The sequence below is a fragment of the Myotis daubentonii genome, chromosome 14, assembly GCF_963259705.1.
Source record: "Myotis daubentonii chromosome 14, mMyoDau2.1, whole genome shotgun sequence".
Lineage (NCBI taxonomy): Eukaryota > Metazoa > Chordata > Mammalia > Chiroptera > Vespertilionidae > Myotis > Myotis daubentonii.
The window spans coordinates 59,291,079-59,305,830 of record NC_081853.1 but is presented as its reverse complement, the minus strand read 5'-3'; the positions used below and the strand labels follow the sequence as shown (position 1 = coordinate 59,305,830).

The 14,752-nt window shown below is 52.1% G+C and overlaps 1 protein-coding gene across 3 annotated transcripts in view; it reads right to left on the bottom strand.

Annotated features, from left to right (window-relative positions):
- The window catches only part of SETD2 (SET domain containing 2, histone lysine methyltransferase), an 80,996-nt gene extending 72,999 nt beyond the window's left edge, over positions 1-7,997 (bottom strand). The window contains exons 1-2 of one of the 3 annotated variants that reach the window (XM_059664947.1): positions 7,894-7,997; positions 200-292 (exon numbers count right to left, since the gene is read on the bottom strand). In XM_059664947.1, the coding sequence (XP_059520930.1) occupies positions 200-279 (80 nt within the window). In that variant the 5' untranslated portion in view covers positions 280-292; positions 7,894-7,997. Of the gene's footprint in view, positions 1-199; positions 293-7,319; positions 7,564-7,893 lie in introns of those variants that run through there. The other 2 variants (XM_059664946.1, XM_059664948.1) reach the window with 2 other exon arrangements.
- Positions 7,998-14,752: the final 6,755 nt, after the last annotated feature.

Sequence of the window (14,752 nt, the reverse complement as noted above, 5' to 3'; positions counted from 1 at the left end):
ATAAAAATATATTAAAAATAAAATAACTAATCAACTAATCAAAGTAGGGCAGGAATGAAAATTCTTTAATCCATCAGCACCATGGCAAACATTTAGTATGGACAATAAAGTACACTTTTTTGAAAAAAGAAAATGGTATAGGAGTCAAACTCTAAATAAAATCGTCAAAACACTATCATAAATTACCAGACATACTCACCCCAGGGGGAAACAGATTTGAAAGGAGACACCTTCCACATAGCACAACATGTCATAAGGCCCTTTTAAACTGCTTAACATGATAACCAGACACCTTAAGAAAATAAAACAATATAGTAAATCCATAGTACAGTATAGTACCTATTAAAAAACTATGAGCACATCTTATATGTAAATGCAAACATGACACAATCAGTAGGAGAAAGTGGTGTGTATAGTAGTAACCCTCCATTTACATGAAAACAAACATCAGTCCTGGTATGAGCACCGTCTCCTTATCCACACAGAGGAACCATCTGGAGAGGTGGAGCAGGGAAGAGATGTTACAGGTAGATTTCTACCTTTTTTCTCTATAAACACCTGTACTTTCTTAACCTTTTGCAACAAGCATTTGTTGTTTTAGTGATTTAAAAAAGAAACCATTTCGCCGTGGCCAGCTGTCCTCAGTGGCTAACATCGGCCTGCGGACTGAGGGATCCAGGTTCAATTCCCAGTCCAGGGCTCGTATCTCCGTAGCAGGCTCACTCCCGGCCTCATCCGTGTGCAGGAGGCAACCAGTCAATGTGCCTCTCTCACATTGAAGTTTCTCTCTCTCTTCCTCTCTCCCTTCCACTCGCTCTAAAAATCAATGGGGGAAAAATATCCTTGGACGAGAATTAACAAAAAAAATAAAAGAAACCATTTTAAACACAGTGTCAGACATCGTTGTTTCTAAAATATCACATTTAAAGTTAGTACAAAAAGATCATAGCAAAGTAAGTACCTCCCAGAACTTGAATTTAAAGCTCTATATTCAGATATTAAAGAAAAAAAGACTAAGAAACATGACAATTAAGTGAACTATGTAATCCTAGACTAAAATTAAAAGACACTATTGAAAAAGAGAAAAAAAGACACTATTGGAATAATAGGCAAAATTTAAATATGAACTATATACTAGTATAAGGTAACCAAATGTTGTTAACTTCTATGAATTTGATTACTGTATATTAGTTATCTAAGAGGATGATTGCTCTTTGTTAATACTATGAAATATTCAGGGATGAAGAGTCATGTTTGCAATTTATACTCTCAAATAGTTTAGCCAAAAAGAAACAAACACGTATATGTCTTTTATATAGGAAAATAAAGCAAATGTAGTAAATTTTCAATTACTTGTTAATCTAGACAAAAAGTATATGGGAATTCATTATACTATTCTTGCAACTTTCTGCAAGTTTGAATTTTTTTCAAAATAAAAGGTGTTTTTCTTCCCTAAAGAATGAATCTCAGAAAGAAAAAGAATTCTAAAGCTGATTTTCAGTGACTCTGGGTATAAATGGTTCGGTTTCCATATAAATAATCTCTCAGGGTCTTAATAATTACCTAGTGCATTGCAAAATAAGGTACTCAACAGTCCTCTGAAAGAATTTTAAAAAATGACGAAGCTGGTCAACTTCTGACTCTGTAGCCCAGTCGAGTCGTATTTTGCCATCCAGAATAGGACTACTCTAGCTTCTCTGCAAAAACTGACAACGCTCATGGAACACTGAATATCAGGGTCAAGAAAAACTATTCTATCTGTTAAAGAGTAAATCATAATGAATTTCATGTCTTAAAAGGGGGAATAGATTAAATCTAGTCACTATAGTAAAAGGTAGCAGAAAAGATTTGGGAATACCAACGTTCCACTAAGGAAATTAGGAAAGTATGATTGATGATCTGTATGTACAACGTGTCTTAACCATTGGAACATTGCTTAGGAAAACACAACTGTATCAACAGTTGCTTCATACCCTGCTAAAGAAATAATGTATCAATAGGAGAATCCTCCACCTGAAATCCAGAAAAGGCCAGCGCAAAACAGAAAAGGACATGAATGCTGGAGGGATGGACTCCATCCTAGGTACAGGGGAGTTCATGAGGCTGCCTCTACTTCACCAGAAAACCCTCCACATAATATTTTGGCCTCCCATGTACCGCAGTAGCCCAAAAAGAACCCTGGCCTGTAGAGCCATACCTCAATACTACAAAGATATTTCTCTCATAAAATAACAAGCGATTTTATTCATGTACTGTATACACAGCTACTAAATGTCTAGACCAGCGGTTCTCAACCTGGGGGGTCGAACCACCCTTACACAGGGGTCGCCTAAGACCATCCTGCATATCAGATATTTACATGACGATTCATCACAGTAGCAACATTACAGTTATGAAGCAGCAACGAAAATAATTTTATGGTTGGGGGTCACCACAACATGAGGAACTGTATTAAATGGTCGCGGCATTAGGAAGGTTGAGAACCACTGGTCTAAACCATATGTGGAATCTGGTGATTACATTATGAGACTTTCTCCTAGTTAAGCTTTCTATGGCATCTCTATCCCCAACGTAGCCAAGGTGAATTATGAGAATTTTGAGAATTTATCCTCACAGCTTTATATCATTTAAAAATACTGAAATATTTTTCCACTTAATAAACTTTAGTTTTGCCAAATTCACCATGCTTTTCAAATGAGGGTGCCTTGTAAAGTACTGTTCTTTCTAGCTGCATCTTTCCATCCAATATTCATCCTAACTCTTCAATCCTCATAAAAACCTTTGCAGAAAATGCTATTATGATCCCCACTTTACAAATAAGAACACCAAGGCAGAGTCATAACAAAACCTGTCCTGGTGAATAATGCTGTTAAGTAAAAAAGGTAAGGTTCTAAACCAGCAGTTATTGGCTCCAGAGCCCAGAGGTTTAACTTTTTCGTGCCATAGGCCATTTTGACAGCCTGATGAAGCCTGTGGATGCCTTCTCAGGTTAATATTTTTAAAAATGTGTAAAATAAAATACATATAATTACAAGAGACCAGTTACATTGGGGACCAAAAAAACTCCCCAAATGTGTTATAATAGTATAGTAATATGCTTCTTAATCTAGTGGTGGATCTCATATCCACTGTAATTTTAATGTAATGATGAACATAAATCACATTTTGAGGTATCTACAATAAGCACAACCTATATATAAAAAAGGCTAATATGCTAAGTGTCTGACCGGTCCCTATGACATGCACTGACCACCAGGGGACAGATGCTCAACACAGGAGTTGCCGAGCTGCGGTGACTTGGCAGCGACGGTTCTCGGGTGACGAACCCCGAAACCAGAGAGGAGGGAGCCCGAATCCTTGAGGGGCCTGTGTGATTCCACCTTCAGCCGTGGGTTATGTTGTCGCTGCTGCACTATTGGCCTGAATCTGGTTTACTGCGCACTTGTGTTTGCGTTCCACACCCTGTACGACAGCAACTTTGCAGAGTGCCTTCTCCCACTCCGGGGCCTCTGGGGGGTTGGGGGTGGGGGACTGTCAGAGAGCGGGTTTCGGCTGATCCCCGCAGGCCAGGCCTAGGGACCCCACCTGCTGGAGGGACCCTGCTCACTGCAGATGCGGGGGAGGGACTGCAGGAGGTTGGCTCCAGGGCTTGCCTGGCCCTTCTCCCCAGCCCAGCCCCGAGCAAGGGCCACCTTCTAATTAATTTCCTTTCAATGTTACTTGCATGTTATAAAGAAATCTGCGACCTGTACTAGCAGACACACAGGTGCTGTTAGTAGTGCTGTAGTGTGCTGTTGACAGTAGTAATTAAAAGAGTGCCAACTTCTAGTTAGGTGTTAGAAGAGGTAATTTCCCCAAGTTTATATTATTTTACAAATATCCACATTAAGACCCCTAACGCTGCACACTATAACAATCCTCTCAACACTGCAGTTTGAAAGGACTCGACCTGGGTCCTCTTCCCACATGGACCCCTTGATGATCCCGTCCAGTCTAGTGGTTCTGAATACCACCTAAGTGATGACTCCGCAAGTCACCTCTAGTCCAGACCTTCCCCTCAACTCCAGACTGGGACATCATCAGGGGCATCTCACAGGCACCTCAAACGCATCACGTCTAAAACTGAACGACTGGTCTATTCCCCAAACCTGCCTTCGTGCATCGTCCTCATCGTGGTTGACAGCAACTCAATCTTTCTAACTGCCCAGACCAAACACCTTGGAACCATCTTGGTTCCTCGCTCACATGCCACATCAAACCTAGCAACAAATCAAACTGGTTTAATCTTCAAAATATATCCAGAATTCAACCACGTCTCACCATCTCCTGTTACCACCTTGGCACCAGTCACCACCAGCATCTCCCTCCTGGTTACGAGCTTCCTACAAGCCTCCCTGCGTCGACTATCGCTCCCGGGCACGCCGAGAGCCTTCTGCTCACCTGTGAGAGCTCAGGGAAGAGTCCTTGTGCAATGTGCACCCCCCACCCACCCACTCTTCCTTCCTGTTGGCTCCATCCTAGCCACACTGGCAGGACTCACCAAAGGCTCCGCCTCAGTGCTGGGGGCTCCTTCCTCCCTCCTCTGGGAGCGCTTTCCCACCAGGTAGTACCATGGCCACCTCCCGCCCCTTAAGGCTCACCCGGTCCCTCATTTTAAACTACAACATCTTCCCCAGAAATTCTGGATCCCCCTTGCTGCATTTTTCAAAGCATTTACCTTTGAACATTCTGTATTATTTACTGTTTGCCATCCCTCACTAGCAGGTGCCCATAGGGGCAAAAGTTTGTTGTGTACGCCCCACAGTACACCTGTGTTTGGCACAAAATAGACGTGTTCTGTTCGAAGAAGAGCATCTCTAGCACTGCAAAGGACTTGCCTGCCTCTAGAAGAGTCCCTTGGAGCCTGACCAGCTCTAAGGTGCAGTGTCCTCAACACCTGGGCCTGGGCCTGCCCAGCAGCAGCCACCGAAAGCACAGACCCGCAGGTGCTTACGGCCGCTTTCACCTGACACAGAGCCCTTAGGCCAGAGGAAAAGCCTCTGCAGCTGTGCCTGATTCAAGAGCGAGCACAAGACAAATACAGAACAACAGGTTCCAATTGTTACTTCACACTGATTTTACGTTTCGTGCCTCAATTTCTTCATGTATCTAAGAACCATTTCAAACAAAAATCTAAAAGGAGCCCGCGGTCGCTCCTTCCCCCAGCCTGTCACCGCCTCTCCTGCCACCTCATCTCATCACGCTGGACGTAAACTCCTCACTCTCGTTCTTCCTGACGCCCCAGCCAGAAGCAGCGCTCGTGCCACACTCTGGGCCGAGGCTTTTCACACGATGCTCGTCCCAGCCTCCCAAAGCCTACGGGGTGCTACCTTCACACACCTGTTTCAAAGGTGAGAAACCCAACTCAGAGAGGTGAAGTCACTTGTCCGAGGTTCACCTAGCGCTCAAACCCAAGTCTGCCTCGGAGGTCCTATTTCTTTACCCCTGCACTCTGCTGCTCCTCTCTCCGTCCGACACACTCCACCTCACAGGGTTTACTGTCACTTCACTTCTCTCGGCTTCAGTTCCTGCATCTGTAAAACAGGGGTGATGTTCAGGATGCCTATCGAGATCCCCTCCAGTTCTCATAATAGAAAACACTTTATAACCCTTTGCACAGTCCAGGCAGGTCCGCGCGCACACACATTTCAGAACTTACTTAGTCCTGTTAGCAATCCAAAGCAGCGGGGACAGAAAAGCAGCGAAAAAACGGTAAGACCTTACGTAAAACAACAAAAAGTCTCTCCACTCACGTCTATCAAGATGCATTTGGGCCTATTTTTCCACAGGGTATGAAAAATTATGTTTTCATAATTAAACAACCTGGAAAGGAGCTGCCGCGCTATCCTGCACCGCACAGGTGAGCAACCGGAGCTTTACTGGGTCACGACGATGTCTGTTCTTTGAGGTTTTCCAAGCCCCAAACCAAAAGCCAGCAACGTGAGCTTTGTAATGCCACCAATGACTGTGCGGTGAATCAAAACAATCTAATGAGGATACTGCTGACCTATAAGCAACAACCCAGGCGAGGAGGGAAGCCACGTTGTCACCGCGCATTGCACATAAAGAGCCGGTCCCGCGCAGCGGCCGGACAGCCCTTCCTCCTTTTGTGCGGAGCTGCCCACCAGCACCCCCAACAGAACCAACCCCTCGGTGTCGGCCTGGAAACTAACGACTGCTAAGATCCAGGCAGCTCTGGACCAAGGGGAAGAGATCTGGGGAAGGGCTGCAAAGGAAAAAGGAAGGGAAAAGCCAGGGGAGAACTAAGGTAAAAAGTGTCCAAAGAGGGACCTGTGGGTGCCCTTCTGGCCTAAAAGTAACCGTTTCGTGGGAACCCCCTTCGCGGGGCCAGTCTGGCTTCCCGGCACCAGCGAGCAGCTGCAGGAGAACCGCTTTGCAAAACAAAACAATAGTCTCCGCGGGCAGCGAGTCCAGGCTGAGGGGGCGCCCCGAGGTGCACGGCGCCCGCGGGGGGCAGACACGGCCGGGCCCCGTGCAGGGCCGCCCCGGACTGCAGACAACACACACCGGCCGCACGGCCCCGGCCCCCAGAGCGGCCCGCAGGGACGCCCGGCTCCCACGCGAGTCTCGGGGAGCGAAAGTCACCCCTTCGGGGCGAGGTTCCGGGGTCCCGCCGAGAGCGCAGGGCCGGGAGCCGGGGCGACCCCGGGGGCCCCTCCGCGGGCTTTCACTTTCGGGCGGAAAAGCGGCCCTGGTGTCACCGCGCCGTCGGGCGGCGGAGGCCTCGCCACCATGAAGGAGACCCGAGCGCCGAGGAGCCGACGCGGGCCGGGCCCGGGCCCGGCGGAGAGACCCCACCCGGGCGCGCCGCGCGGGCCCCTCCAAGGCCCCGAGCCCAGCGACGCGCGCCAGGCCCTTCCGGTCCCAGCCGCCGGGGCCAGGAGGCCGGGAGCGGGGCGGGCTGCCACCCGAGCCCGGGGATTCGCGGCCTACCCGCGCCGGGGCCCTCTCGCCGCGCCGGGAGCCGGCAGCCGCCCCGCCTCGGCCCCCGGGCCTGCAGCGCGGCCGGCGGGGAGCCAGGGGCGTCAGGGGAGCCGCGGGCCGGCCGGTCGGTCGGTGCGGACGCGACGGCGGCGGCCGGGGCCGCCCCTCCCCCACCGGCCCGGCCCAACCGCCGGCCCGCGGCGGCCCGGCCCGGGCGAGGCGGCGGCGCGGGCCTGTCCCCACGCCGCCCGCGCGCGTCCCGCCGGCCCGTTACTCCGCGCGCCGGCCGGGCTCGGGCGGAGGCGGCGGCGCGGGCGGCGGGAGCTGGTACTTACTCGGGGGTCGGGTGCTCGGGGTCGTAGAAATCGCCCATCTTCGCAGGCGGCCGCGGCGGCGGCGGCTTCCCCGGCGGCGGCGACGCGCGCCCCCTCCCCGGCGGGCGACGCGAGGGGGAGGGCGGAGGCCGCGGGTCCGACCGCGGCGGCGGCAGGGGCGGCCGAGGCGCTGCGCGCTCCCTCCTCCTCCCTCAGGCCCTCCGCCCGCGCCCGCTCCCCTCGGCGCCGCCGCCGCCCGCCCTCCGCAGGCCCGGCCCCTTAAAGGGGACGCACCGCCCGGCCGCAGCCCGGACCCGCGGCGCAGGCGCGCTTCCGGGACCACAGCGCCGGCCGGACCCGGCGGCTTCCGGGACCAGAGAGCCGGCCGGACCCGGGGGCTTCCGGGACCACAGCGCCGGGCCCTGCGAGGCGGGCCCAGCCGACGGCGCCGGGAGAACGGCCCGAACCCGCCGGGGCACCAGCGCGGGCCCCGCACCAGCAAGACCTGCACCTCCCGGAGCCCCGGGCACCCGAGCCCGCGGCGCCGAGGCCTCCCGGCCAGGGTGATGCCCGCCGCGCCCCCCGCGCTCCTCACCGTCGGTTCTCCGCCCCGCGGCCGCTCCCCGCCGCTGCATCTCGGCCCCGGCGAGGGCAGAGCTGGCGCCAACCGGGGGTGCGCCCCACGCCGACCCCCCGGGCGCCCCCTGACCCCGCCCCCGCCCCTCTGCCCCGCCCTCCGCCTTCTTCCTGCCCCCACCCCGCCTCTTGCCCCCTGCCCCTCCCTCTCTCTCCTGACCCCACTCCGCCCCTCAGCTCCCATCCCCTTCCTCCTGCCCCGGCCGGGTCCCCCTGCCCCTGCCCCCTGCCCACAACCCCGACCCCCTGCCCCCGCCGGGCACTCCCTGCCCTCACCCCTGACCCCCTGCCCGCACCCCCGACCCCCTGCCCCCGCCGGGCGCCCCCGGCCCCCTGCCCCCACCCCGAACCCCTGCCCCCGCCGGACGCCCCCTGCCCGCACCCCCGCCCCTCTGTCCCCATCCCCTTCCTCCTGCCGCCGCCGGGCACCCCCTGCCCGCACCCCAAATCTGCAGCCCGCAGCTCCGGTCTCGGGGTTCGGAGGCCTCAGCGGACACATCCTTCCAAAATGAAAGTAGTTGCTCACTTTTCTGCTCCGAGGACCGGGTCGCCGGGTCGCCCACGGCCGCGGGCTTTGTCCGGAGGAGGGGCCGGAGCGCACAGCGCAGCTCCCCTCGGGCGTGCGGAGGCCGTGGCCGTGGGAATGGAGTTCGTGGGATGGACTTTGGGGTGGGTTTCCTTTTTTCCACTGAAACGTGGAGTCGGGTTTTACCCGCAGACAAGGAGGTGGAGGTGGGAGCTGCGCCCGGAGCGCCCGGCCCGCCGACTCCTGCGTTAAAGCCCCAAGCCCTGGGGCTGGTGGCCGGAGGTGGGGCCTCGGAAGGGGATTAGGGTTGCTTTTTTAAAATATTTTTTTATTCATTTCAGAGAGGAAGGGGGAGGGAGAGAGAGAAACATCAATGATGAGAGAGAACCAGCGATCCGCTGCCTCTTGCTCATCCCCCACTGGGGATCAAGCCCACAACCCAGACATTGACCCGTGACTGGAATTGAACCCAGGACCCTTCCGTGTAGGCTCGGGCTCTATCCATTGAGCCAAATCAGTGAGGACTCATCATTGATGTTTCTGTCTCTCTCCCTCTCCCTTCCTCTCTGAAATCAATAAAAATGTTTTTAAAAAAATAAATAAATGAAAGTTACTAAAGCCCAGCTGGTGTGGCTCAGTGGTTGAGCATCCACCCATGAACCAACAAGTTACTGGTTTGATTCTGTTACTGGTCAGAGCACATGCACCAGTTGCAGGCTCGATCCCGGTGTGGGGCATGTAGGAGGCAGCCAATCAGTGATTCTCTCATTGATGTTTCTATCTCTCCCCTCCCTTCCTCTCTGAAATCAATAAAAAATGCATTTAAAAAATTTAATGAGCCGAAACCGGTTTGGCTCAGTGGATAGAGCGTCGGCCTGCGGACTGAAAGGTCCCAGGTTCGATTCCGGTCAAGGGCATGTACCTGGGTTGCGGGCACATCCCCCAGTAGGGGGTGTGCAGGAGGCAGCTGATCCATGTTTCTCTCTCATCGATGTTTCTAGCTCTCTATCTCTCTCCCTTCCCCTCTGTAAAAAATCAATAAAAATATATTTAAAAAAAAAAAATTTAATGAAAACATGCTCCTTTAAGCCTATTTAATCCATAATTTTTCTACACATTACCACTAAAGTTATTCGTTTTTTCATTTTAAATATATTTAGATAATTTTTTAAAAAAGAACAAAAATATTCTTTTATTGAGTTTATTTTTACTAGTACATACTGTTTAGAAAACACTTGAATCTTTGAAAAATCTTTGTATCAAATGTATTTGCTTATAGCTTTTGTCAATGTGAGTTTTATTTTGTGGTCTGTCTTTACCTTGTAAAGCCAATTTTCTCAGGTTACATTTTTCCATCTTAATGTCATGATGAAGATTTGATTCTTTTGTCAATTTTCAGTCAGCAACAAGTTTTATTTTGTGTCAGTTATTTACTATTTTACTTTTTCCTGCGTCAGACTTTAGAATTCAGTTTTACCTTAAAGAATGATGTCAGTGTCTGAAATTTCAAATTTAGCCCTTCTGTATCCTCCCAACTATCCTTCCAGTTTGTGTCAAATATTTACTCTCTGTGCTATGCTATTGTATAGACAAAGAGCAAAGAATGTCCTCAAAGTAAAAACCTTAGGAACAAAGACATTTAGATTTATGAGACCTGATCATTCTGTCCATCCATCTATCCACCTATCACTTTGTCCACCAGCCACTCATCAGTCCTTCCATCCACTGTCCACCCATCTACTCACATTAATCTACCCCATCTAACTACGCATCCATCCATCCATTCACCACTTATCCATCCACTCAACCATCCATTCCCTTCTATCCAAACATCCACCCATCCATCCATCCATCCACCAATCCAGTCACCTTCCCATTCATTAATCTACCCCTGTGGTTTGTAACCAGGGGCAATCTTGCCCCCAGGGAATAATGGGAGATGCCTGGAGACATCTTCTCGTCATAAGTGGTTGATGCTGCTGTCACCTAGTGGATAAAGGCCAGAAAGGCTGCTCAGCAGCCTACGACACAGGACGGCCCCACAACAAAGAATTATCCAGCTTCAAATGTCTTCAGTGCCCAAGCTGAGAATCCCTGATCCATTCCCATCCAGCCACCCGCCATCCACTCACCACACCCATTTATTTAAATGTTTGAGTGCCTGTTGCTGTGTCCCAATTCTGACTGGGGAGCGGGTAAAACATAACAAGTACACAGGTGTTACCCTTGAGTGTTCAGAGTTTTATAATCAGTAACCATGGAGCCCTGGCTGGTGTGGCTCAGTGGATAGGGCGTTGGCCTGCGGACTGAAGGGTCCCAGGTTCGATTCCAGTCAAGGGCACAAGCCCGGGTTGTGGGCTCGATCCCCATTAGGGGGCAGCATACAGGAGGCAGCCGATCAATGATTCCCTCTCATCATTGATGTTTCTCTCCCTCTCCCTTTCTCTCTGATATCAATACACACACACACACACACACACACACACACACACACACACGAGAGGCCCGGTGCATGAAAGTTTACGAACTGGAGGGGGCGTCCCTCAGCCCTGCCTGCCCCTCTCACAGTCCGGGAGCCCTCAGGGGCGGGAGGCAACGCCCCATCACACCTCTGCTGCTGCCACTGCCGGCAGCGCAAGCCTCAGGCAGCCCTGGGGGGTTGGGGGGACTGGGGGACTCCGGAGACAGGCGCCCCAGGGGGGCTGAGAGGACTGGGTGCCGCCATCTTTGAGGGCAGGGCAGTCAATTAGCATATTCCCTCTTATTGGCTGTGGGCGCCACCGTCTTTGTGACGGCATGAGGGTAATTAGCATATTCCCTCTTTATTAGAAAGGGTATTAAAAACCATGGAAATTTGTGAATGGAAGGTTAATCAGTAGAGAAGCTTCTTTGCTTATTGCCAGGATAGTATGTGGTATTAAATCGTTGCTAATTAAGGTTAATCAGCAATTTATCACCATATTAATCAGGTAAACAAAAACATACCAAAGACGAAAAGCAGATGTCCAGGTTTTTTCCTACCACAACTCACTCTGCTCACTAGACTCACTTGGGGCTTCCAGGAATACTCTTCCCCGGATCGCGGCTCTGATGTAACTGGTCCAGGACGTGGCCTCGGCACCGGAATCGCATAGGAGCACCCAGGTGACCCATGTTCCGCCAGGACGGGAGCAGCTGTGTCAGAACTCAAACACCCCCCTTTTCCTTTATTGGATTTTTTTTTGCTTGCACATAACACGTGATTTTTCTTTTTCTTTTTTCAATTTATTCAGAGCCTGATCCTATAAGGTTCGGGGTAATAATCTGTCCCCTTTGCCCTTGAGTTCTTGGCCTACTGTGTGTGGGGGGAGGTGTAGGGAGAACTGACCTAGAATCACAGGCCCCTGCTGGCCACCAAGGGGCTGCTGGCCACCAAGGGTCTGCTGGCCAGCAAGGGGCTTTTCCATCTTCTGCTCCTGGAGCTGTTCAGTCGCACTGGAGGGAGCCACACGCGGTAACGGGAGCTGATCGTGCATCTTTGCGAATATTAAACCGACGGTAACTAATTTGGATGAAAAGATGTAAGAAATAGAAGCCCTGGGGCTTTCTAATGCTTGACGCGCTGTCAGAACTCTCGTTTCTGTGGCTCTAACCAAAGAGGAGATGCTTGCCTCATGACTTCCGGAGGGAACCGGGATGGTCTCGGGTGTTTGCAGGCAGCCTTGGGAACTGCCGTTTTCGCAGACGTGATCTTCAGCAGTTCACACGGGCGAGGCCACAGCAGCTGCTGCCCCACTGCACAGATGAGAGACTGAGCCTCAGAGCAGTGAGGGCACCCAGGCCACAGACTGCGTGGTGGCGCGCGGCCTTGTACGGAGCTCTCCTTCTGTGTTCCTCGTTCACGTCGTCGCCGGCCACACACAAACAGTCGTGTTCGCTCCGCGCTCAGCAGCTGGGAGCCTCAGGGCCCCTCCTTCCGCCCCTCCCCTTCCACAGGCAGAGGTTCCTTCCAGCCTGACCATCATCCCCAAACCCGAGAACAATGTCGTCTACTCCACACACTCAACTTCACCTTCCAAATGCCTTTGACAGCTTTTTTCTGGACAGAGCAGATTCCCCACCCAGGGCCCTGTAACAGGGTTCAAAATCCGTTTCCGGCCCTAGCCGGTTTGGCTCAGTGGGTAGAGCGTCGGCCTGGGGACTGAAGGGTCCCAGGTTCGATTCCGGTCAAGGGCATGTACCTTAGTTGCGGGCACATCCCCAGTAGGGGGTGTGCAGGAGGCAGCTGATCAATGCTTCTCTCTCATCGATGTTTCTCTCTATCCCTCTCCCTTCCGCTCTATAAAAAATCAATAAAATATATATTTTTTAAAAAATCTGTTTCCGCCAAGCCATTTACTAATAGTTCCTGAATCACAAATCTCGGCTGGTTCTTGAGGGGAGCCCTTCCCTCATGCGAGACCCCCCTTTTTCCTGGTGGCCTTTGGGGATATATTGCTGCAAATGGGTGCTACTCCCTGTTGCTGGAAATCTAAGCTGGTAGAAATGTCATTTGCTCATAGATAGGTTGTTTTTCTTAATAAAAATATTCTTTCTAAACTAAGTGATATTTTTATTAATAAAGGCAATTTCATATTTGATAGGGAAAACAGTGTGTGAAAATCTGTGTATGGGGTGTCATTTTCAACTGATATGTTAGACAGCTTCCCCGCAAGTGGTTATGGAGCCAGGGATTCAGATTTGGGAGGAGCCAGAGGCCCCCGTGACCTTCCTCCCGGGTTCTCTCGCCGGGGCCGGGGCTGCCCAGGCAATGCTCTCCTCCAACAAGGGTCGGGAGCCCAGTTTGCAGCAAGGCCATCCATTCCAGGGCAGACAACTCCTGTCGTTTTTCCTCCCAAAAGGACAGAAAATGTGCCCTGTTTGGATCTTCTCAGATAGAAATGTCCCTACTTTCCGATTATCCCTTACCTGACAGAGTTTTCAGAGCCTCCTGTGATGCCAGTCCCACTCCCCTGGGCGTTTGTCCACTAAAAACACTGCCTCCAGCCCCAACATGAAGGGCAAGTACTTTCTTAACCAAGACCCTTGGCCTCCAGTGACGCTGCCCGCTGGCACTGGGTATCTTTTTAGCAGCTACTTCTGTCAAGTCTGAGATGGGTCTTAAGAAGCCATCAGTCAGGATGGGTTGGAGAAAGACAATGCCCGTCTGAATGCTGCCTTTTCACACCCAGAATCCACCTTGGTTGGGCGTGTGTCAGTATGTCTGTCAGCTCACCATCTGTCATATAATGTTGGGCACACTGACTCCTTTATCAGTTACTGTCACTGTCACGCGGTCTCCGGTGTACACTGGCATACATCACTCCATTCCACGGCGCCCAGGAGTGGCATTGCTTCCCCGGGGGAAGGAAGGCAGGGAATTGGACGGCTCGTCCAGGTCCCACACAGTGAGACACGGTCCTGACGTAAAGGAAGTCTCGCCTGCACCTGTGCTCCCCCGTGTCCTGTGGCCTCAGACGGTCGAGTTCAGATGAGAGTTTCTGGGCTCCGCGGGCGACGGGCAAGTGGACTGGAGCCTCCAGGCAGGGGCGGAGGACACAGCAACAGAGCAGTCAGCCCTTCAGAGTAAAGACGGGACAAGGAGCGCCGCCCCGAGCTCTCTGTCCTACCTTGATCGTGGGAGAGGGAGAGAGAAACATGGGTCAGCTGCCTCCCACGTGCCCCCACTGGGGATGAAGCCCACAGCCAGGCATGAGCCACGACCGGAAATCAAACCGGTGATCCCTTGATGCATGGGACGATGTTCAACCAACTGAGCCACACTGGCCGGGGCACCAGTAACTTGTTATCTGAAGTTCTTCTGAGTCTGATCCTGCTGACATTATGCCTCCGTGCGAGGTTGTTTCTGTACACGCGTGTGCATATGCACATATATGTGTGCCTGCGTGTGTGCGCGCCTTTACTCTTGGGAGCTCATGTGTACTAGGGCTTGTGGGGATGCTGTATTGCTGGGAAAAGGGCACGTGCGGCAGTTTTTCTTGTTCTGTTAGCTGTTTCAGCCTTGGGCTAGCTTTTATACTAATTCCTCGGCCTGGTGGTTCCTGGACGCACGGTGTAAATTTGAATCCCAAACCTGTGCGTGGTTACAAACCCTCAGGATCTGTGCGCCTCGTTCCTGGGGAGTTTCCTGGCTATTTCTCCAGCCCGGTGGGAACGCTCGCTCTCCTCCTCCAGGGTGGAGCCTTCCTCGATGGCTCCAACAGAACCTGGTCCTGGGTGGGACGGCTGCCTCCCGCTCGGCCTCCTGCGGGGC